At 51.5% G+C, this 21,054-nt stretch overlaps 4 protein-coding genes across 8 annotated transcripts; 3 read left to right on the plus strand and 1 right to left on the minus strand.

Moving 5' to 3' along the window:
• The first annotated feature begins 11 nt into the window (after positions 1 to 11).
• SURF1 (SURF1 cytochrome c oxidase assembly factor) lies at positions 12 to 8,988 on the plus strand. Of its 4 annotated transcripts, XR_014229828.1 has the most exons (11): positions 12 to 99; positions 1,247 to 1,328; positions 1,453 to 1,580; positions 1,945 to 2,027; positions 2,847 to 3,038; positions 3,333 to 3,405; positions 3,787 to 3,949; positions 4,353 to 4,434; positions 4,712 to 4,999; positions 8,634 to 8,721; positions 8,900 to 8,988. XR_014229828.1 is itself a non-coding variant. In XM_082327423.1 (9 exons), the coding sequence occupies exons 1-9, from the start codon at positions 37 to 39 to the stop codon at positions 4,776 to 4,778; spliced, it is 933 nt and encodes a 310-aa protein (XP_082183549.1). In that variant the 5' UTR covers positions 12 to 36; the 3' UTR covers positions 4,779 to 5,791. The 4 variants fall into 4 exon arrangements, 2 of the variants coding, with proteins under 2 accessions (XP_082183549.1, XP_082183550.1); XR_014229829.1 differs by having other exon boundaries at positions 8,634 to 8,946; XM_082327423.1 differs by lacking the exons at positions 8,634 to 8,721; positions 8,900 to 8,988 and having other exon boundaries at positions 4,712 to 5,791.
• RPL7A (ribosomal protein L7a) lies at positions 5,892 to 10,340 on the minus strand. Its single transcript, XM_082327434.1, has 8 exons — positions 10,265 to 10,340; positions 9,549 to 9,669; positions 8,953 to 9,102; positions 7,969 to 8,109; positions 7,528 to 7,607; positions 7,050 to 7,180; positions 6,564 to 6,633; positions 5,892 to 6,061 (listed from the first exon to the last, which is right to left on the minus strand). Exons 1-8 carry the CDS (start codon positions 10,265 to 10,267, stop codon positions 5,957 to 5,959), a joined length of 801 nt encoding a protein of 266 aa, XP_082183560.1. The 5' UTR covers positions 10,268 to 10,340; the 3' UTR covers positions 5,892 to 5,956.
• Positions 10,341 to 10,376: 36 nt separating this feature from the next.
• MED22 (mediator complex subunit 22) lies at positions 10,377 to 17,622 on the plus strand. Of its 2 annotated transcripts, none has more exons than XM_082327594.1 (4): positions 10,377 to 10,532; positions 11,037 to 11,117; positions 11,454 to 11,662; positions 15,827 to 17,622. In XM_082327594.1, exons 1-4 carry the CDS (start codon positions 10,410 to 10,412, stop codon positions 16,017 to 16,019), a joined length of 606 nt encoding a protein of 201 aa, XP_082183720.1. In that variant the 5' UTR covers positions 10,377 to 10,409; the 3' UTR covers positions 16,020 to 17,622. The 2 variants fall into 2 exon arrangements, with proteins under 2 accessions (XP_082183720.1, XP_082183719.1); XM_082327593.1 differs by having other exon boundaries at positions 15,821 to 17,619.
• Positions 17,623 to 17,721: 99 nt separating this feature from the next.
• Positions 17,722 to 20,662, plus strand: SURF6 (surfeit 6). Its single transcript, XM_082327893.1, has 4 exons — positions 17,722 to 17,971; positions 18,343 to 18,558; positions 19,186 to 19,277; positions 19,751 to 20,662. The coding sequence occupies exons 1-4, from the start codon at positions 17,878 to 17,880 to the stop codon at positions 20,420 to 20,422; spliced, it is 1,074 nt and encodes a 357-aa protein (XP_082184019.1). The 5' UTR covers positions 17,722 to 17,877; the 3' UTR covers positions 20,423 to 20,662.
• The last annotated feature ends 392 nt before the right edge of the window (positions 20,663 to 21,054 follow it).

Genomic DNA, 21,054 nt, shown 5'->3' on the forward strand with positions numbered 1-21,054 from the left:
GGCGGGGGGGGGGGGACGGACGGTGGCGGCGTTGCCATGGCGACGTGGAGGTTGCTGCTGCGCGCGGGACCGCGGCTGCTGCGGGAGCGCCGGGACCGGGTGAGGGCGAGGGGAGCGGGGCCGGGTGAGGGGAGCGGGGCCGGGCTGAGGGGAGCGGGGCCGGGGCCGGGCCCGGGCTGAGGGGAGCGGGGCCGGGCTGAGGGGAGCGGGGCCGGGCTGAGGGGAGCGGGGCCGGGGCCGGGCCCGGGCTGAGGGGAGCGGGGCCGGGCTGAGGGGAGCGGGGCCGGGCTGAGGGGAGCGGGGCCGGGGCCGGGCCCGGGCTGAGGGGAGCGGGGCCGGGGCCGCGCTGAGGGGAGCGGGTGAGAGCTGAGGGGACCGGAGCCGGGCGAGGGCTGAGGGGAGCGGGGCCGGGACCGGGTGAGGGCGAGGGGAGCGGGGCCGGGCGAGGGCTGAGGGGAGCGGGGCCGGGACCGGGTGAGGGCGAGGAGAGCGGGGCCGGGCTGAGGGGAGCGGGGCCGGGGCCGGGACCGGGTGAGGGCGAGGGGAGCGGGGCCGGGCTGAGGGGAGCGGGGCCGGGGCCGGGACCGGGTGAGGGCGAGGGGAGCGGGGCCGGGCCGGGAGCGGGGCCAAGACCGGGCTGAGGGGAGCGGGGCCCGGCTGGGCCGGGCCGGGCCAGGCCAGACGCGGGTTGAGGGGAGCGGGGCCGGGCCAGGTGAGGCCCCGGTCCTGCCCGGGGCCCGTCCCCCGCCGTGCTCGGCGCTCTACGTGCGCCCGGCCGGGCTCCCCCCGCCGCAGCCCTTCCGTGTCCGGGGCCCGGGCTTCGGCTGCGGTGGGTTGGTGCCCCCCGTCGCGGTGTGGGCACCGGCTTCGCTGCACGGGGCGAAGCGGTGCTAAAAGTGAGCAGAATCGGTGGCAAAAGGTCTGTAAATCTGTCCTTGTGGCGGGGAGGGCAGGTGCTCGGCTGGCATTTGTTTCAAGAACAAAGTAAGATGGCGTGTACGTTTGCTGGTAGCGTGGATGGAAAGGGATAGATCATTTGCTGTGCTATAGTCAGCTCTGTAACTGGAATTTGATTTTTTTTTTTTAATTATAACCTAACCCCTAGTGTTTCACAGGCGGTTGCTCAGATGAGACTTATATCAATGGGTAAACAAAATTTCATGCAATCGTTGAGGCAACTGATATCATCTAGATACAAATTTTACAAAGCAGAGACACTACAAAGGATCTTTCTTACTTCATGTAGGTATCGCACTGCTTGATCAGAAGAACATTTTTTGGGTATCCCCTAACTAAAGCAGGTTCTGGTGTGGTCCAGCAGACTAAAGGTAAGAAAATATTTGCTTGGGCTTCTGCCCTGTTTCGACCTTATACCACGAGGTGACATTTTCTGTAGGAATTTGGCGTTTCCTCTCCTGTAAGAACCCTGTTCCTCATTCTCTTTTTCTCTAGATGTTTGTTTGAGGTTCTGCAGACCACGAAGTTCTACAACAGCTGCTGATGCATCTGGAGAGGACATCTTACTCAAATGGGGCCTTTTCCTCGTCCCTCTGACCGCGTTCTGTCTCGGCACTTGGCAGGTACAAGTAAATATTTCATGTTTTCAAGAGATGAGCACTTGAGGGCTGTCAGGTTTTTCCATCTCTGTTTAATCTAGTTCTAATCATGTACAGGGTAACGATTTGCTGTTATTTTACCTTTTTGTTTTCCAAGTGTCCATTTTTAAGTCTTTAGAGGAGAGATTCTTATTTTTTTTTACACTTGTATTTCAATATAAGTATTTCCTCAAATTAAAGTCAGTAGCCTCCATTTCCATATCTCCAATTACCCTGTTTTAGGCCAGGTCTGAGGAGAAACTTATGACAGAGATTTTAAGGCTTGCTGGGGTTATTACATTGCTCTGTTCTACCATAAGGAATTACTTTTGTGTTTGTGTACTTTCAGGTTCAGCGGCGAAAGTGGAAATTAGATTTGATTGCACAACTGGCATCAAGAATTACATCAGAGCCCATCCCTCTGACGTTAGAGTAAGGAAGCTGAGACAGTTTATTGTCTACAGAGCCCTGACAGTGTGCTGGGGATATTGGATATGCTCCCTGCACTAATGAGCTTATGCTAAACGAAATTGCATGAAAATGAAGGAATGCAATGGGAATCAGGACATGCAAGCAAATTAGAAAGATAGACATCCTGTTAATTTTCTTATTTTTAGTAAAACAATAAGTGAATGCTTCCCTATGGGATACTCTAAATGCATGTAAAAAGGATGAATCTCTGTTCAGGAGAGCGTGGTACGTAGTTCATACCCTATGTAATCCTCCTGGAGAAGGAGGACTTGGTGGCTGGTGTCTGTGATGTCCCAGAGGGATTATTCCTGTGAGAGGGAGTCTTGGATCGCTAGCAGGCCCTGCCCCAAGCGTGGAGCAGTTGTGTCAGATATGAGAGAGATTTTTAAGGCCACTTGGCCATATGGCACAACTGTCAAAACAGTTCCGTTGTTCGATTTTGTGGTCTGGGGAAGGAAAGAAATGCTCCTGGTCAGCTGGGTGCACGTGCAGCGTATCCACCTGCCGATCAGCTCTGTGTGCCATCGAAATGGCACTGGGTTACAGATATCAGGGAAAAGAACCGCTCTCTGGATACTCACGATCATCTCGATTTGATTCACTATGATAGCGATAAAATATTAAGCCAGCTGCTTACTCCATGAGGTGTTTGTCTTCTGTTTCTGTTTGCCAGCTGACCCTAGAGTGAACCATTAGGAAAAAGGAGAATCCCACGGTAAAATCCCCAAATTTGACTTACGTATCGCAGCTATGATTTTGTTTTCATCTTGTTCCATGCAGCCCCATGGAATTGAGGGAACTGGAGTACAGGCCTGTAAAGGTCCGAGGGCGTTTTGACCACTCCAAGGAACTCTATATTTTGCCGCGGTCACTTGTGGACCCTGAGCGAGAAGCCAGAGAAGCGGGGCGGCTGACATCCCACCCGGAAAATGGAGCCAATGTCATTACTCCTTTCTATTGCACAGAACTAGGGTAAGTCAATGAAGGTCATCGTTCACGTGAGCAACTCCTGTTTTGAAAAGCTGAATCACGGTTGTTTAGTTTATATAAATCGCTCCCTCTCCCCTAAAAGGCCTCTCTCACAGTCTGTTAGGTCACAGAGGCTCGATTCAAAATTGTTTTTAAATTCCCTTATAGTGTGCACTCAGATGACAAAAAAGTGGCACCAAACGTATGGGCTGCTTCTTTCTTTGGTACTTAGTTCTAGGCAGCAGCAAGAATAAATTTCCTTTCACTCATGAGCCATACTTCTTTATGTAACTCTAGGGTCACGATTTTAGTCAACCGAGGATTTGTGCCCAAAAAGAAATTGAAACCGGAGACCAGGCTGAAGGGGCAGGTAAGGGGGACACAGGGAATGTTGCCTATTACTTTCCGCCCTGTCATTACCCAGAGGCGCTCCTGACAAACCAAAAAAGGCAGCAGCCACGTTCAGCATCATGGGAGGTTACTTCAATAGTCATCGCACTTCTCAAAGAAGATTAACCTTTTCTTCTCACCTTTTTGTTAAGTAAATAATGTTTTTTACAAACAAGGAGCTGTTCTTGAGCTGCCTTTTTCCCTGCTGTGTTACAGCACTGCCCCACTGCAGGGCACGACCACTTGATTTATAATCAGACCCGGCAAGTAATACCAAGGTCCTTTCTACCAGGACCTGGTATCCCAGAATATGAAATGAACCTTGAAAGATTCCTTTTTTCTCAGCTGTGCTTCTTTTCAGATTGAAGATGAAATTGATCTCACTGGGGTGGTGAGGTTATCAGAAACCCGGAAACCTTTTGTGCCTGAAAACAACATTGAGAAAAACCGCTGGCACTACCGTGACCTGGAGGCTATGGCAAAGGTGACCGGCGCCGAGCCCGTCTTTATCGATGCAGATTTCAGTAAGTCACAGAGGAACCCAGCCCCACAGCCAATTTACATTGGTCTCCCCCGCTTTTGGTTCAGTTAGTTATTTCCCCTGGGCCCCTGGAAAGGTGTCGCATCTTTCTCTTGGTGTACTCTGCTAGGTTTGCTGTTTTGAAGGTGGCAGGCAGCCAGCACTGGGAAGGGTAGCGCGCTCGGAAGAGATGCGGGGGGTGGTCGATGCCTTGAGCACAGCCAGCCGCTTGCTGCGGGGCCGCCTGCCCCCCAGCTCTGGCTCGGCTGGTACTTGGGAACACCGCTGCCTGAGGAAGAGGAGCAGGGCCTCCACGACTGCCCGCCTTCATCCCCTTTCTCACAGCAAGGGCAGCTCCACGCAGCGCAGGCCAGGGATTTAACTCGTGCGCTGTGCTGTTCCCCTAGGAAGCACAGTCCCAGGGGGGCCCATCGGAGGCCAGACAAGAGTGAGCCTGAGAAATGAGCACATGCAGTACATCATCACCTGGTGAGTTACCCGGTTTGACTGACCTTCCACGTCGTTCTTTGGAGGGAAAGCTCTGAACCGCCTTCTGTTGAAAGCAAGGGAGCAATTTTTGCCTGGTGTTCTTGCTCCTGCATCAGTGAGACTGGATGAGCTCTCAAGCTACCAAAGCCTCAAGTTTTAAGCTAAGTAGCATTTGCAAGGTGATCTGAAATAATTGTTTTCTTGCACCACAGCTGCGTTAGGGAGGTCCAGTCCATCTTGAAAACATGTACATGTGTGGTTTTGTTTTCTTCCATAGGTACGGCTTATGTGCTGCAACTTCATTCCTGTGGTACAGAAAATTTATACAAAAGGTACCTCTGTGAGGGGAAGGGCTCGTCTCTTCTGTACCACAGTCAAGAGCAGACTTTTATAGAAGACAGCAGTCTGATCGGTCCCGAATAACTGAAGCGCCCAGTTTCAGGGCAAGACGTTAGTAAAGGCGTGCAGCTACCAAGCTGCAACCAGGCTTTAAGGAACCGCTGCAGACTCTGAGCTCCTACCAGTGTGATTCGGCTGCAGCGTGGAAGCACCGACCTTCAGGATTGTAAGTGGCTGTTGAGACTTGTAGTGAAGCTGACTTATGCAGTAAGCTCAAGGATACATTTTTCTGTTGTGGTTTGTTGGAAGCTACAACATTTTAACTTCTCCACTGCTGTATTTTCCAAAAGGTGGCAAGGGATTTGGCAAATCAAAGCTTCTTTGCACTGAGTCATCATTCCTGAAGTCAGGAGTGGTTCACAGCAGTTGCATCAGAATAAATAAAGAGGGCCTGTAGGTGCTTGCGTTGCGATTTGCATTGTGCATCTTACATCTTAACAGTGACAGACCTGAAGTAAAGGTTACTGTGGATATTCAAATCCAGCTGGGTAAGGCAGCCTGCGGCTTGCAAAAGCATGAGGAGGGCTAGCAAAACCAAACAGCAGCTGCCTCAGCTGGAGCCTTATCAAGCCTGGTAGCCTCCCACAATGCCCCAAGACCAAGTCAGGAAAGGAGGACAAGAAGGTCCAGATTCTTCCCCCACTTCAGCCTGCCTCCACTCCAGCAGGACAGACCTCCCCACCTGCTGAGCCTGGTAAAATGTCCTAACGCCCTCTGTAACCGAGCCTTAAGTACCAATGGAGATGATCTAGAGCCATTTCCAATTGAAAGATATCTGCATAAGCAAGCTAGGCTTAAAGCCAGAACTAGCCTAGCCCATTCAACTTTACGATCAGACAGCACGTGCAGCTGAGCTGCCATCGATGGGCTGTGTTCAGAGGAGAGGAATTACTACACAGGACGTGTAGTTAAGGGCAGTTGTTCCAAGTGAAGCAGTAACCTGCTCTATGCAGCCGTTTCTGTGCGGCGCTACTCGATCATTTGCTGGAAGGCAAAGGGGCAGAAGGCAATGCTGATGTGCTACCCGCTGCTGGAACACTCCCATTGATGGAGACCACTGAAACTTAATCTGGGGGTTTATTCTTTTTATGTACAGAAAACACATGAGCAATCCAGTACATCTTTAGCCCAGCTTAGTAGCCAGTTCTTTAGCCTTTGCTTTTTCAAGCTTAGCAATGCGAGCCACCGATTTTGGACCCAAGACGTTACCGCCCCAGTGACGACGGATCTGCAAAGAAGCGAGAAGAGGTTAGACGCCTCATACAATCTCTTAGTACATCATTCAATCAACTTGCTCAGTTCCACTCCTGTCTGCACAAAGGGAAGCGCTCTCTCAACTAGGAAGTCCTACCCATTTCAAGCAGTGAACTACGTTTCAGGACAGCGCAGAGATACAGAAGTTTAAAATCTTTCCCCATGAATGGTGCTGGATTCAGCCATCACCTCACTTCTGGACTTGGGGGATGGAGTTGAGCCTAGCAGAAGCTGTTGCCCTCTCTACAATCCGAGCCCTGTGATAGCTCCGTTTACTTGTAACTTGGTGACAGCGTTCACATTTTACCCCACCCTCAGGTAAAGAATCTGATACGCTGTACACAAAGCTAGGTACAACAGACCCAACAGGCTTTAAGCTGATGTCACTATGTCTGAAATAACTTGCATTTCACTAGGAAGCTTTTAGGGATGTTAAACAGTATAAACGAAAAGGCTAGCAGCAGAGAGAATCTTACCTCATCGTATCTGTCATTGTAGTTGGTCTTGACAGCCTCCACCAGCTTTGCAAGGGCTCCCTTATCCTCCCTGTTGGTGACAGTTGTAGTTCCTTTAGAGCCTCAATTTAACACTTTCCATAAATCTTTTGCCTCAGGATTTACGAGCTCGTAGTGGCAATGTGATTTTTCAGGATAAGATAAGCATCATTTGCAAAGGGCCAATCACTCCAACCAACGCTTTAGGAACCTGCACTGCTCAGATTAAGGTTAACAGTTCCATTTAGGTACTTTAGAGTAACTATCCATTTTGGTAAGCAAAGTAATCTGTACCTTCAGGATCCGATAGAGCTCTTAATACAAAAGGACATCTGTATCAGACATCATAGAGGTAGTGTTTTAGTTTTACTACTTTAAACTAGAGACTCAAGTTTGATATCCACCTGCCCTACAGTCTGTGCTTACAGGCAGTTCGCGTTCTCCACGGCAGCGGATCAGAATACTTACGGGTTAACTTGGGTGAAAGCAACAGAGGTACAGGTCTTCCTGTGGACCAGTCGCCCCAGTCTGGCTTTGCCCTTGATGATGCAGTATGGCACTCCCATCTTGCGGCACAGAGCTGGCAAGAAGACCACCAGCTGAAAAAAAAAAAAAGGGGAGAGTGCTGTGTAACTGAGGGAGAACATCTTTTTATTCTTTGAATCAGCCTGGGCTGTGGCAATTGCTCAGTGTTAAAAAGCTCGTTTTGCTCTTCATTGTTGATTCAGGTGAAGAAATTCATACATCATTGCAAAGGCCAAGCCTCATTGTAATACCAGGACAACTATGAACATGCATAAGTATTCCAGTTCTGGTAAATATTTTTATGCATTCCCTTTTCACACAAGAAATTTGTCCTAAAAATGCATTTTCACCCCAAGCCCAGTTCTGACCTCAGCTTAAGTTACACAGGTAGCCTGTAACCTGTTCCAGCGAGTGTGCTTACCTCAATGGGGTCTACATCGTGGGCGATAACTACAAGCTGAGCCTTCTTGTTCTCTACCAGAGTTGTGACACTGTTAATACCTGAAAAACAAGTTATACGTGAGCTTTGATTCTGCTCAGTCTATTTTCAGAGCTTTCGCATAAGCCTCATACAACCAGCTCAGATTCCATAGCGCAGCTGCATTATGAAAGTTGTGAAAACTTTTCACATCTGTTCGGTAGGACAGAGAAGATATTCCATGGACAATCTGCTAAAGCTCAGGGTTAAAAAGCTCGTCTGTTTTGCTCTTCACTTGGAGCTCAGGTGAAGAAATTCATACATCATAGCAATAGCTTGTCCAGTCCTGGTTGGTTGGAGCCCAGCACCAACTCCTCAGTTTTCTCTCCAAGAAAGCACTGTGCTCCCACACATGCAAGCAGCCAAATCCACGTACAACGTTACCTGCACGGAGGACCGGTGGCCGCTTAGTCGGTGCATCTCCCTTTCCTGCAGCTTTCTGCTCAGCACGGGCCAGTAGCCTCTGCTTCTTCTCTTGCTTGTTTTCTGGCCTATATTTGTGCGCCAGCTTCAGAAGCTGTGTAGCTGGAAGAGAACATCTACTAGTTAGTTCGTTGCATGACCTGAGAAAAAAAAAAAAATCTAAGCATTACTTTTAAAAAGCCTGCAGTGCATCAGCGATCTTGGTGGTTGTCATCAAGTGTATTTAGACAGCAAAAAGTCAGCATCATTTGCACAGCGCCAGAGCAGAGCCAGCAGAGCACCTCTAGAGCCCATATTTACCTCTACGTGCACCTCTGTTGGCAATGAGAGCTCCTCCACTGTTTGGATGAGGAAATGCCTGTTGACCCCCACAGCAATTATGGTTAAAGCTGGTGCACTTTCTCCTTTAAAGCAAGCAACTTGTTTGGCAACATCTACGAGGGAGTTACTCTATATAGGCTGAAAGTTTCTTGCATAGACACTGTCACCTGGAAAAGACTATTTACTCGTTTCACAGAAAACCCTGAAGTCCCTTCTTCCCCCGTATCAGTCTCAGCCCGCAGGATGCCGGCTCTCCCCGCAAGGCCTGCACTCTTACAGATTTCTCAAACTATCTGTTTACACAGTCAAAGGAACCCTACGTGGTTCTGCATCAAGCTGGAAGAATAGACTCCGATGGAAACATGAAGTTAAGATAACCCTGGGTTTGAGTCGGTAAGTAGGAGCTTTGGTGTCTTCTATTCCCTTTTCCACGTACAGAGCAGCTATCAAGACTTAAGCCAGCAAATCCAGACAGCAGCTTGCTGTTGAGATCACCCCAGCCACTATTAAAGCCTGCCTAAAATGCTTCCAGAGATACACTCCAGCCTTATTTTGCTTTCTCTTCTCGGAGGCACATCCCACTAACCACCCACATCAAGAGAACTTCGCGGGGCACATCCTTACCTGTCTGGCGGTCCAAAGCCTGAGTGAACTGGTTAATGGCAGGAGGCACCTTCAAGCGTTTGTAAAGAATGGACCTCTGGCGCTGCAGCCTGATGTAGCGCGGCCATTTCACAAAACGTGTGAGATCACGTTTCGGCTGGATATCCTGTCCTAAAAATACAGACTTTAACTCAAAGCTGTTCCAAACCCAGACAGCAACAGCATGGAACAGGCACGAGTGCATCAGTGATCTTGGTGGCGATATGTCAGCACTATCACTCAGATAGCAAATATTCTTTCACATCATTTGCACACCGTACAAAAACGACACTACAGAAATCTGAATTGATTTACCACACCACGTGCAAAAGGGCAAGATGCATCGCAACAGAATCATATAATGAATCCGTGTAATACAGGAAATTCAGCAAATTATCTATAGCCAGCTTCATATACCTAATGAAGGACAGCTCTTAATTGCAGGCAGCAAGGCAACTGCCTTCATCCCCCTCTCCGCTCTACAGCTTTAGTACAATATGCTTCTGTTTGTGATTTAGACGTCTGTGCATAAAACAAGAAAAACCTTGAGCAAGAAGCCCAAATATCCACTTACTCACCAATGCCAAAGTTCTTGGGCCTCTTCTCGAAGAGGGGATTGACGACCTTCTTGGCCTCCTGCTTCTTGACTACAGCAGGGGCCGGGGCCACCTTCTTGCCCTTGGCCTTCTTTCCTTTCGGCTGCAAGCAAAAAACACACTCTTCCTTCTTTGGCCTCAAACGCTTGCGTACTTAAAAAAACTTTCAGTCCATCTTGGAGATGCGTTTTCCCAGGCACTTCACCAGCCTGGCAACCTCCCGGCCTAGCCGTCCCCTCCCAGAGAGAGCAAATCCTTCTATTGGGCTTAGAGAGATTTATGAACCTCCCCGAGACGGAGGCCGCTTCAAACCGCGGGCTGGTCTCCTCGGCCGGGCAGCGATCGCCCAAGGAGAGGCTGGCGCTCCCCAGCCCAGCCGAGACCCCCCCGGGGCGGGTTACCGGCCACCGAGCCCGGCCCGGGATCCGCCCTACACCGGGACAAACGCTGCGGCCTGGCCGGGCTGCCCCGCTGCCTGCGGCCCGGGCCGGGAGGCGCCGCGCTGGGGGCCGGTAGGCCCAGACCCGGCCTCACCCGGACCGGCCCCGGTCACCGCAAATCGGGCGCGAAACACCCCGCCACCGCCCCCCCAGGCTACCGAGCACCCCCGCCGCCCTCCCCGCCCGCCCGCGGCCCAGCGATGGAGGCGGATGGCGGCGGATGACCGCGGCCCCGGCCCCGCGCCCGCCGCCACTCACCATCTTGGACGGGGGAAGAGAAAGGCGGAGCGGCGCCTGCTGGGAAATATCTTGCGGCGCGGCGTCTCGCGAGAGGACGGCGGCGGCGCGCGCGGCGCGGCGGGGCGGGGCCGGGCTCGAGAGGGGCGGGAAGGCGGCGGCCGCCATGGCGCAGCAGCGGGTGCTGCCGCAGAGCAAGGAGACCCTGCTGCAGTCCTACAACAAGCGCCTCAAGGACGACGTCAAGTCCATCATGGACAACTTCACGGAAATCATCAAGACCGCCAAGGTGGGCCTGGGACGTAGCCCAGCTCCGAGGGGAAGGGGCCGCGCCCGCGGGAGCAGCCGGGGTCCTGAGGGGAGAGGGGCGGGTTTTCCCCGGGGGCAGGTGTGAGGAGAGGCGGGGGGCCCTGAGGGGAGAGCAGCGGCCCTGAGGGGAGAGGGGACGGCCTTACAACCGGGGGCGGCCCTGGGCCTTTTCTCCGGGTTCCCCCGAGGACGGCGGTGAGGGAAGAGGGCTCCTTCCCCAGGGCGGGCGGCGGTCCGTTCTCCCCGGCTGCTGCCGGCCTCCCCGCCTCCGCCCTGCGGGCAGCCAGGCGGTGTTGCTGAACGGGGGCGAACCGCAGGAGCAAGCGGGGAGGGTAGCAAAGATGATTCGTGGGTGTCGTCGAGCCTAGAGGCCACCCCAGGGATTCCAGGTGTGGATTGAACTGAAATGAGATGCCTTATAACGTAGTAATCGTGTACCAGGATTTTAGTGCGTAAAGGTGGATATGTACACTTTTTTCTTTAGATTGAGGATGAAACTCAAGTCTCTCGAGCAACCCAGGGTGAACAAGATAACTATGAGATGCATGTCAGAGCTGCAAACATTGTGAGTAGCATCTGCTGTTCAAATCAGTGGGCAGTACACCCTTCAGGTACTGTTGGGTTCGTTATTGCATCTAGGGCAGCCTTTATAACTCTGACAAGGACTGCTGCTAGAAGGGTAACCTGATTTTGGGGTGGCTCTTGTGTCAGTTCCTTCTCTAGGGGGAGAGCTGGGTAGCCCGGCTTGTCAGCTACAGGCTTCTGTCAGAATCCTCACGTAACGTGGGAGTTTCTACTTTATTCAAGGCTTGGGCTGAAGGAGCAGCTTGAGAGATATTGTGTTAGAATTGGAGCAAAGTACTGTTTTGATATACTGTGTGCTCTTTCTCCGTCCTACAAGGTCCGAGCTGGTGAGTCCCTGATGAAACTTGTGTCTGACCTGAAGCAGTTCTTGATCCTCAATGATTTCCCCTCTGTGAATGAAGCTATCAACCAGCGCAACCAGCAGCTGAGAAGCTTGCAGGAGGAGTGTGACAAGAAGTTGATTGCACTACGGGATGAGATCTCCATCGACCTGTACGAGCTAGAAGAAGAATATTACTCTTCCAGGTACAAATAGGGCAGTGGACTTCTGCCTTATGACTCCAGCCCTTTTGGGGTAGTTAGTCCAGACAAACAAGTAGTCCTTAGAGCGTAGGTCTTGAGAACGTTCCCAACAAAATTTCACTCCTGTTTTTAATCAGGTCGCATTCTTTTTCTGCAGCTAAAGCAACTGCCTTTTCTGTGTAGATACCCTACAGGGTGTAAATGTCTTGGTGAAGGAGGTATTCACAGCATTGAACTCTAGGTGCCTGCTTTAGTTGGCTAGATTTGACGATAATTTGTTTAGGCTTCTTTTGTAATCATTGTAAAAGGAGGTGAATTTCCTTGGGGGTATAGACTTCTGTCCGAGTATCCCTCTGGAGGAGACTCTGTCTCTCTCCCTAGAGAGACTAGCTTGCTGAGCTGGCTCCTGATGTTAGATGAGATCACCACGTCTTTGTGGTGAGTCCTTTCACAAGTGACCTGGTTACACAGCGTGCCTTTTTCCTTGTAGCCCACTGCCCCCGGCTGCCTGGAGTCCTGTTGGGGTGAACATTTGAAATGAGCAAAAAAACTTGCTCCGTTTCATTGAATTATGAAGTATTATGATAGGATTTTCTACGAAAAACTTATTACTGATTTGTTTGTGGGTTTTTTAACATTTTTTAAAGACTCTAGAAAACAGGCTTTTGAGAATTCAGACACTTTATTTTTTTTATTTTATTTTCTGTCATGCACTCCAGCACTTCTCACTGATGATTCAGTAAACGAAAGCAGGAGAAAACAAATGAGAACCTGATTATTTTGGCTGCACTGTCCAAGCTAAGTGAAGTCAGTGCAATAATGCTATGACTTCTAAACAAAAATTTAACTTTTGAAAATCTTACTTAGAATTTTAATGACCAGGTTTTCTATTTTTGCCTTTCTCTCCTTTCCAAGAAATGCTGAATGCCTATAACCCCAGCTAAGTCAACTAAAACCCTACTTGCTCAATATCTTTGGAAGTTAGGCCATTATTTATGGGTAGTATACGTATTTTAAGAGTAAAAAGATATTGATATTACATAGCTTAGGAACGGCTACGACATTGGAAGACAACTAGAGGTAAAAGTTTAGAGTTGTTTTTCAAACTTTACTCCGTTTTTTGGGGTGGTGGCAAGGGATCCTAGAAATATCTCGGAACTGAAAAGTGATGGTCGCAAACCCAAGCACCGGTCCAGGCCCTGAGAGGTCAGGGGTGCATCCACTACACAGGCTGTATACAGCATAATACTGAGCTGTATCCAAAGCGATGCGGTGTGGGATGATAGCGCCTCACATGTGCCAGGCGTGCTTCTCTCACTGTCACCGGAGTGCCACCGCTGTGCGTCAGTAGCTTTAACTTCTGGACTAAGGGGTTCTGACCATGCTGGCGTGGTCTGTTCACCTGCCTGGCACCAGATGCCATGTAAAGCAACCCTTTGTAACAGAACTAACATCTGAGCACAAACGTTGGCATACGCCAAACGGATTTGCCTTCGCGCTCTTTCTTACAAGAGCGGTCACGAGGTGAGGAAACTTGGCAGCTCTGCAGAGCTATGATCCCTCCACTGAAGCCTCGTGTCATGTAGCACTTAGTCGTTTGCCTTTATTCCCTTCCTGTGCTCTTTCCTGTCTTTTTCTGCACCAAAGAAATTGTGTGTGTGTGTGTGTGTAAATATAAAACCAGTGATTTATTCAAAGTCCTTTTATAGTTAGAGTACTAAGATATTTTTAATGAAACCTTATTGTCTAATGTGGGGGAAAAGGTTTCTGTTATGTCACGTAGTCGTAGAGTGATAATCATGTTTAAATGGCTGTAAATGCAATAGCTGGTTTGCCCACAAACGGGCATTCTCTGCTGTCCTGTGAGCCCAGCTGGGGCTGCCTCTCTGCACCATCTGCTACTTTCTCGTGGGTCTTGATCCCACAGGATTTATAAAGCGGTGTGCAGTCCCGTGAGGCCAGGACACGGGTTCCATGCAGCCGTCCTGCTAAACCTCTCCCCCATGCTCCAGTTTCCCTGAAGGTCACTGGTTAGTTGATTTTAGGTCATCCCTCCAGGGAAGGCTGTAGAAAAGTGAGCTCCCTGCAGCAGCACACCTCCGGGTGCTGCAAAGCTGAGAGCTGCCCCGTGCTGTGTAGCTTCTTTGGTCCCTGTGTGCCGCTCCCGATGGCTGTGGAAAGGCAGTGGCAGGGGGTGTCTCCTGCCCAGCAGTTGCCACTGCGTTGTGCTAAAGGGGATTAGGAGTCAGCCCCTTGCCATAGCGAGTAACTAATAGGATGCACCTCAGCTGTGGGGTTGGGTTTCGTTGCTAGGCTTTTTATGTGTACGCAGGGTTTGGATGAGGAGACCTGAAAGCAGGTCCTTGAAACTAAAGCCGAGTAGATTGTTCTGAAGGACTCTCTGCTTTCAGTCTCTGTGTTAGGTAGTTTCCTAGAGCTGCTCCTGTGTGCAAAGACCTGACTGCCTGCCCCGAGGGCAGCAGTGAAGTCCCTTACGCACACTGAGAAACGCTCAAAGGACAGAGTAGCAGGCTGGCCAGTGCTGTTGTGGGCTGTGCAGTAACTGCTCATTGACCCTGACTTTTGAGGAGTGTTACGTGAGAGGCAAAGCTTAGACTTTTGGAACTGTTCTTCACTGGGGCAGCAGGAGAAGCAGTGATGCTTCTGACGCAGGTAAAATTTTGTTAGTAACTCCCCTGCCAAGACGTGGTGGATGCTGTGGCCGGGTTCTCCTTGGAAACCATGGCCCGAGGTCTAAGACTGACAGAAGAGGAGTCGTAGGTCTGCTTTGGTCCTGAAGGTCTTTGCTAATTGAACCCAGCTTCACTGTGTGTTGGGGACTGTAGGGAAGGGTGATCTTCCAAGGGATTTTACAAAGGCCCCAGATATAAAACCTGTATCCGCTGCTTTCTCACTTCTTCTGCAAAACCGGCTGGGTGATGCTGCCAGAAAAGAGCTCGGAAGTAGAGGCTTGCAACTAGTGCTTTGTGCGCTTATTCCCCAAAGCGGTAACTCCAAGTCCAGCTTGCCTTCTCTCATCCTAAACCCCAAACTTGCATTTATGTTCCATTGCTCCCTCCTCTGAGATCACAGGAGCTGTCTTGAGTGTGGGGTTAGATCGCAACATGTTTCCTGTTTGTGCAATTTGAAGTGTCTCATATTTCTGCACTTAAAATATTTCCCTAAGCATCTATTCAAGTCCATACATTAAAAATGTAAATAAAGCTGCAACAACAAAATCACTTGACCCATTGGGTTTGTTTTACTCTGAACGCAAGCCGCTTTCCGCTCCAGCACTCACTTTGTCTTGGACGTCTCTTGTGTGTGCAGCTCCTTCCTCTCTTTGGAATTTGTTTTGGTTTTGTTCCAGTTTCTCCCATCATTTTTCTTTTTAGTTTTGGCCCTTCCACATTGCGTTTTCCTCAGAGCACAGGCAAGATTAGCCAGTTGTTTAAAAACATCGCTCTCCCACACGGCTGGTTCATCCAGCTCTATAGTCTGCAGTGGTCAAATCCAGCAAGCTGCTGTTCGAAGAACTGTGAGCTCTGAACTGTTAGGTTCTGCCAGAAACGGTAGGAGCCGTCAGTACTTTATAGCCAGGCTGGGGAGCTTCAATAGAAGCCCCAGACCTTCTGTGGAGCACTTTTTTGAAAGGGAAAGGTGCAAATAGGTTTCTTCTTTATCGTGACAGGGACAGGCCCTAAAACAATTGAACTTAAATTTAGAGCAGGATTTATATTTTTTTCCTCACATAGGTTGTGCTCTAATTCCAAGTAAAATAATTATGGATGAGGTCCTTGTCTCACTCAAATCAGTAGGAGAACTCCCATATTTGGGGTGCCGGGACTTCAGCCCAGATCTTTTCAGGGACTTAGGATTAGAACTGAGCCTTTGTTTGTAGCAACAGTTCTGTCTCTGAAATCCCCCTGCTCCTCCCCAGGCCCACGAGGTTCAAGACCAGCCCTTAAGGAGTGTCTTAGGGATGGCCAATGTCACAAGACTTGTGATGAATTTGGGAACACAGACCTTACATCCATGAACGTTTTTTTGCAGTTTTCTTAATGCTTTGCTTCTGTCTTGCTTCCCCCCACCCCTTCCCTCCCTCCCCTCCTCTCTTATCGCACCTGCTCTCTCCTTACTGGGGTTGTTTGTTCTGGAAAGCTACAGTCTGTGTGACAGCAATGATCTTCCACTGTGCGAAGCCTACTGGAGACAAGACTTTGCCACGTTGTCCCCCGAAAGCCTCTCCATGCCTCTGACAGCTGCCACGGCAGAGCAGAGCGTTGCTACCTCTCAGAGCTCAACCCCATCGCACCCTCACGTGAACGGCCACGGGGCAGGCCCCACGGAGCACTCCTGAAGAGGATCCTCCGCTGCTGAGCCCGCTCCTCCTGGCGGCACTGTGCTGCTGGAAGTCTTCCTCCTGCTGTACTGAGCAAGCGTCTCCCGCTGTCGGGAGAACGCGCTGGAGCTTCATTTGCAGGTTTTTGCTCGCTGGATAGCCACAGCGCTTTCACCACCCCCGGGACATTGCCATGAGCGTTCCTCTCCCTTGAGAGACCGTGATAAGTAACTACAAAGTTGATTGTACTAACAAGTTAGAGTTAGGTTTGCTTTTACATGACAGTTACGTGTAGAGTTCATTAGAAATTGAGTTTGTTTCCATGTGAATCTCAATCAGTACATGCTGGAGTGGTGGGAGTTGAATTTGTTTGGGATAAACTTGAGCCACATGTGGGGGCAGTGAGTGTTTTGGGGATTTTACCCTGCTTCCCAAGGTTATTGGCATTCTGGCTGCTTTACAGCTCTCTCAGGATGGCATCTGACAACCTCCGTTCTACATAACCAGAGTAAGAATCTTGTTGTATTTTTTTACACAGCAGTCTTTGCTGTCGGAGTGCTTCACAAACTTGAACTTCTTGCTCGCAGTCGTTTGGGAGGAGGCTCTCGCGAGACCCTCACCGGCGAGCAGCATTCCCCCTTTTGAAAAGGGCAAACTGAGGAATTGGACTGAGGTATCGATGGTGCCACTTGCTCCAGGCCGCAGATAGAAGCAGCAACACGCTCTAGTTAGTCCGATTCCTTTTTCAGTGTTTACACAGAAACTTTCTAGTAACCTAGCCTGAGCTAATGTGAAGCCAGCACTTACACTGACTGGCTAATAGTTTTGTCTAATAAAAAACCTTGAGATGACTGGGGTGTTCGGAGCAGCGAGGGACGCTGGGTTACTCTCGCGGTTTCCTTCCACAGCAGCACGTCTGGTGCTGTGTCTGCAGCTGTTCAGCAGCTCGGCGCGTCGCCTTCTGCCCTTTCTCTTTGCGGTTGTTCCGCCTTGACTCGAACCGCACAGCTGAAAGTGGGGTGCAGCGGAGCGGGAGCGCGGCTGGCGCAGCTCGGTGTCGCGGCCAGCAGAGCCGCGGGCGCCTTCCAGCGCGGCTGAGCTGAGCCTCCCCGGCGTCCTGCTGTCACCTCTCGTTGCTTAGGATGTGAATTTAGGCATATGTTTTTTTGTTTTATTTTTCTTCCATTCCATTTATTTTTGTAATCAGGTGGTTTAATAAAACTAACTCTTTTGTATAAATTTTAAAGCGTGTGTTTTCAGCCACGAGGCTTTGTGAAAATACGGCAACGGTGAGCGTGCGCTAGGACGAGCGTTTGGAAGGAAACCCCGCTCCCTGCAGCCGCCGCTGCGTAGGGGCTGCAGCCCTGCCCCGGGAGCCACCGCGATCGTTAGCGCCGTCCCGGCCTCGCACCCCGCCGTGGCGGACAGAACCGGTTGCAGCTTCCCCAGTCACGGCAAACGCGGGCTTGGGACCTTCAGATCGGAGCCTGGCGGCGCAGGGGCGAATCGGAGGACAACTGGGGGTGGCGCCGGGGACGGCGAGGGGAGACGGGGGCAGCGGGGCGGCCCGGGCGCCCCCCGTCCGGCTGCGGCGCCCCGCGGCTTCGCGGGGGCCTCGGGCCCTCGGCCCCTGCCGAGCGCCGTGGCGATGCCGGCGGCCGCTCCGCCGGGCCCCGCCGCTCCCGGCCCGCCTCGCCGCGCCGCCGTCGCGCTGCCGTCACTTCCTGCCGCCGCGCTGAGGTCACTTCCCGCCGGAGGCGCCGCACGAGGAGGATGCCGCGGTCCTCACGCTTCCCTGAGGCGGGGACGGCGCGACTGCGGCCCGGCCGGGGCTCCGCGGCCTGCCCGCCCTGAGGGAGCCCGCCCCGCGGCCGTGATGGCCAGCCTGGCCGCCCAGGACTCCTACCTGCAGGGCTTGGCGAGGAAGGTCTGCGTGCAGCACGCCCCGGAGTCGCGGAAGAGGAAATTTGGTAACGGGGCTGCTGCGGCTTCTGTCCCTCCGGGCCGGTCTGCGGGAGTCTGGGCTTGTGGCAGGCCGCCCTCCGCGGGGTGCTTGGCCGGGGGAGTTGCGTTGTGCCGGTTTTTAAGGAAAAACAACCTCTGCTGTGACATGGGGCTTCTGAGCGCTCCTGTACAGGTGGTGATTGGACGTGGGAGAACTGGGGTCTTGGTGAAGTGTGCGAGCGTGTTTGGTCTGTTTAAATAAATCCTAAAATACGTCACTTTTGAAGACTGAGGTATGCCATTGCGATGCTGGAACTTCAGTCTTCAGTAACAACTGAATGTTATGAAGTGGGAATGTAGCGTTGTCCGTTTTGTGTAATTTGTCTTTGCCTTCTAGTGGCTAAGCCAGGCCAGCCCGAGGATGCTGGCAGACCACTCAAGAAAAAGAAGAGAAAGAAACCCAGGAAGCAAGCTGAGAAGACGAATGCCCCTTCAGTCAAACAGGTGGTCTCTAACACCAACAAACCTACACCAGGACAGAAAGCAGCCCCTCAAGCCGGCAAATCATCTCCACAGGGTGTCACACAGAGCAGAAATGAGAGTTTGGTTACGGGTAAGAATACCAGCGTTGCCGTGGTCTGGTTAAAGTTACCTGGGCTGAGGTGGCTGCTTTTCAGTTGCTTCCCACACGGATGGTTTGGAAAGCCTTTAAGAAGTTCAGCTGAATTGAACACATCTTTGCTTATTCTGTGTGCCCTAAAAGCTTACGCATACGTACATACATTTGTAACATCACCGGCGGGCGGCTCTCTGGAAACAGGAGCGTTTAGTCCGAATTGCAGACTTTTTATGTATTTGGGTAACTTCTGGGAATTATTCCGTGGATGAAGCCTCTGTCATGGCAGGCTTGTTTTCCATTATGCATCTGAAAAGCCTGACCACAAAGAATAGATATCCTTGGTGTCTTTGTTTCCACTAGCTTGGTACTTGTCTTCTGGCTTGTCGGGCAGCCGCGGGGCATGCCAGGCTGCTCCGGCTGGTGGTGTTGAATGATAATATGGATAGAAAAGGGGGAATTCTAAAGAAACCAATGAAATAGAAACTCTCGGTTTCTTTGGATTTTCTGTTCTATTCACAGCATCTAAAGAGTTCTCAGAGCTTTGCCCGTAGCCACAGGAAGTCCTTCTTTTTAGCTAATGCTGTCTTTTAAGTATTTTTATTTTCTTCCTCTCGTTTTCAGGGAGCGGAAGTGAACTGGGTTCCCCTTCTTTTTCCGCAATGAATCTCCTGCGTCAGAGACTACACGAGAAGATTAAAAAAGCTTCTGGACAAGTATGAGAACCCTTAATCTGTATCCATGTGTGTGTCTATGCAATATAAATTCTCCCTAGCCTCCCAGGGGATGGGGGGACCCTACAAGGCTCAGGGTTTGAGCTAATTCCATCTCCTAAGGAAGTGGCTGTGGGTGTTGCTGGGAGACCTGTGCGTTTTCTGTGGTCTGGAAAAACACGTCAGAAAAGGTAGGGCCTGGCTTGCAGGAGAGGAAGGTGATTTTTAGGAAAAAGAAAAGCACTAAGAGACTGGAAGGGAACATAGCTACGGGGTGTGGGGAGAGAGTAAAAGGTCCGAAATGCCCTTACTGTGTTTGGTATCTCTGAAAGCTGAGCCCACAGCTTCTTGTCACAAGTAGTGCGTTTCTTAGGAGAAGTTTGAAATCAGGAACTTGAGGACATCCCACTTTTAGTTCTGCTTTATCCCTTTAATCCCTTTATCCCCTCCTGATGCATGTCCATCCTTCTCCTTAGGATGATGCCAAAGAATTACCCCCTGCAGTCCTGGAGAAGAGGCAGCGAAGGAAGTACGAGAGAGAGAGAAAGAAACGCCGAAGAAAGGAGTTGAAGATGAAGGCAAAAATGGAGAAGAAGGAAACCGAGGAGGTACCGGTAGAGCCAGAAAGCAAAAAGGAGGAGAGCACAGCTGAGGTTGTCTTTAACAGGGTCGAAGTCCATGAAGAGAATGAGTTGAGCAAGGTCCAGAAGAAGAAAGAGAAGAGGAAAGCGGTGAAAGGCAACATCACTCCTCTGACGGGCAAAAACTACAAGCAGCTGCTGAGTAGGCTGGAGACCAGGAAGAACAAGCTGGAGGAGCTCAAGGATAAGGACCAGAAGAAAGCTCAGGAGCTGGAGAACAAGATGAAATGGACAAACGTTCTCTATAAGGCGGAAGGCGTGAAGATTCGTGACAACGAGGAGCGCCTGAAAGAAGCTCTGAAGCGTAAGGAGAAGCGTAAAGCGCAACGCCAAAGGCAGTGGGAGAAGCGGACAGAGAAAGTGGTAGAAAAGATGCAGCAGCGGCAGGAAAAGCGTCGCAAGAACATTCAGAAGAAGAAGAGGGACAAGATCGAGAAGAAGAAAGCCAGGGCCCGGAAGAAAGGCCGGGTTCTGCCGGAGGACTTGAAAAAAGCTGGCTTAAAGTGAGAGGGAGGCGGCTGGTCCGTGCGGCCTGGGGAGGGGGGTGCTGCCAGCGATGGGCTGTCCGTCTGTCTGTCTGTCTGTCCGACGCGGCTGTGCTACCCCGTCCGGGAGGAGGCAGCACCCGTCCGGGAGGAGGCAGCACCCGAGGGAGCCGGCCCGAGGGGCGGGCACTGCCGTGGCTTCCCAGTAACGACCCAAAAGCCTGTTGCGTGTTTGTTAATTAAATTTCCTATCCCAAAGAAACACCTGATTGATTCATTATCGTCATCAGCATTATTATTTTGCTAAAGGGAGGATGCCGGTTGCTGGTATTTCCCCCGGAGAGCCGTAGGGTGCTCGCCGTGTCTCGGAGCCCTCGTGCGGTGGTTGCCATCGGGCAACTGACGCCTCGCCCGCGATCAGCCCTCCGCGGGGGGAGGGGGCGGAGCATCGTCCGAGGGGGCGGGGCACCCCTAGGCCCCGCCCCCCCGCGCCGCCATGGCAACGGGGAGGGCTGTTCGCCACGCCCCCTTCCGTTGCTATGGCGACGGGCGCGCGGCTCCCCTGAGGGGGCGGGCGGGCGGCGGGGCTCTGCCGCCTCCGGTAAATCACCACAGCGCGATTTTTAACTCCGCCGAATGCTTCGCCTCCAGCAG

The sequence above is a fragment of the Platalea leucorodia genome, assembly GCF_965183815.1.
Source record: "Platalea leucorodia genome assembly, chromosome: 15".
Classification (NCBI taxonomy): Eukaryota; Metazoa; Chordata; class Aves; order Pelecaniformes; family Threskiornithidae; genus Platalea; species Platalea leucorodia.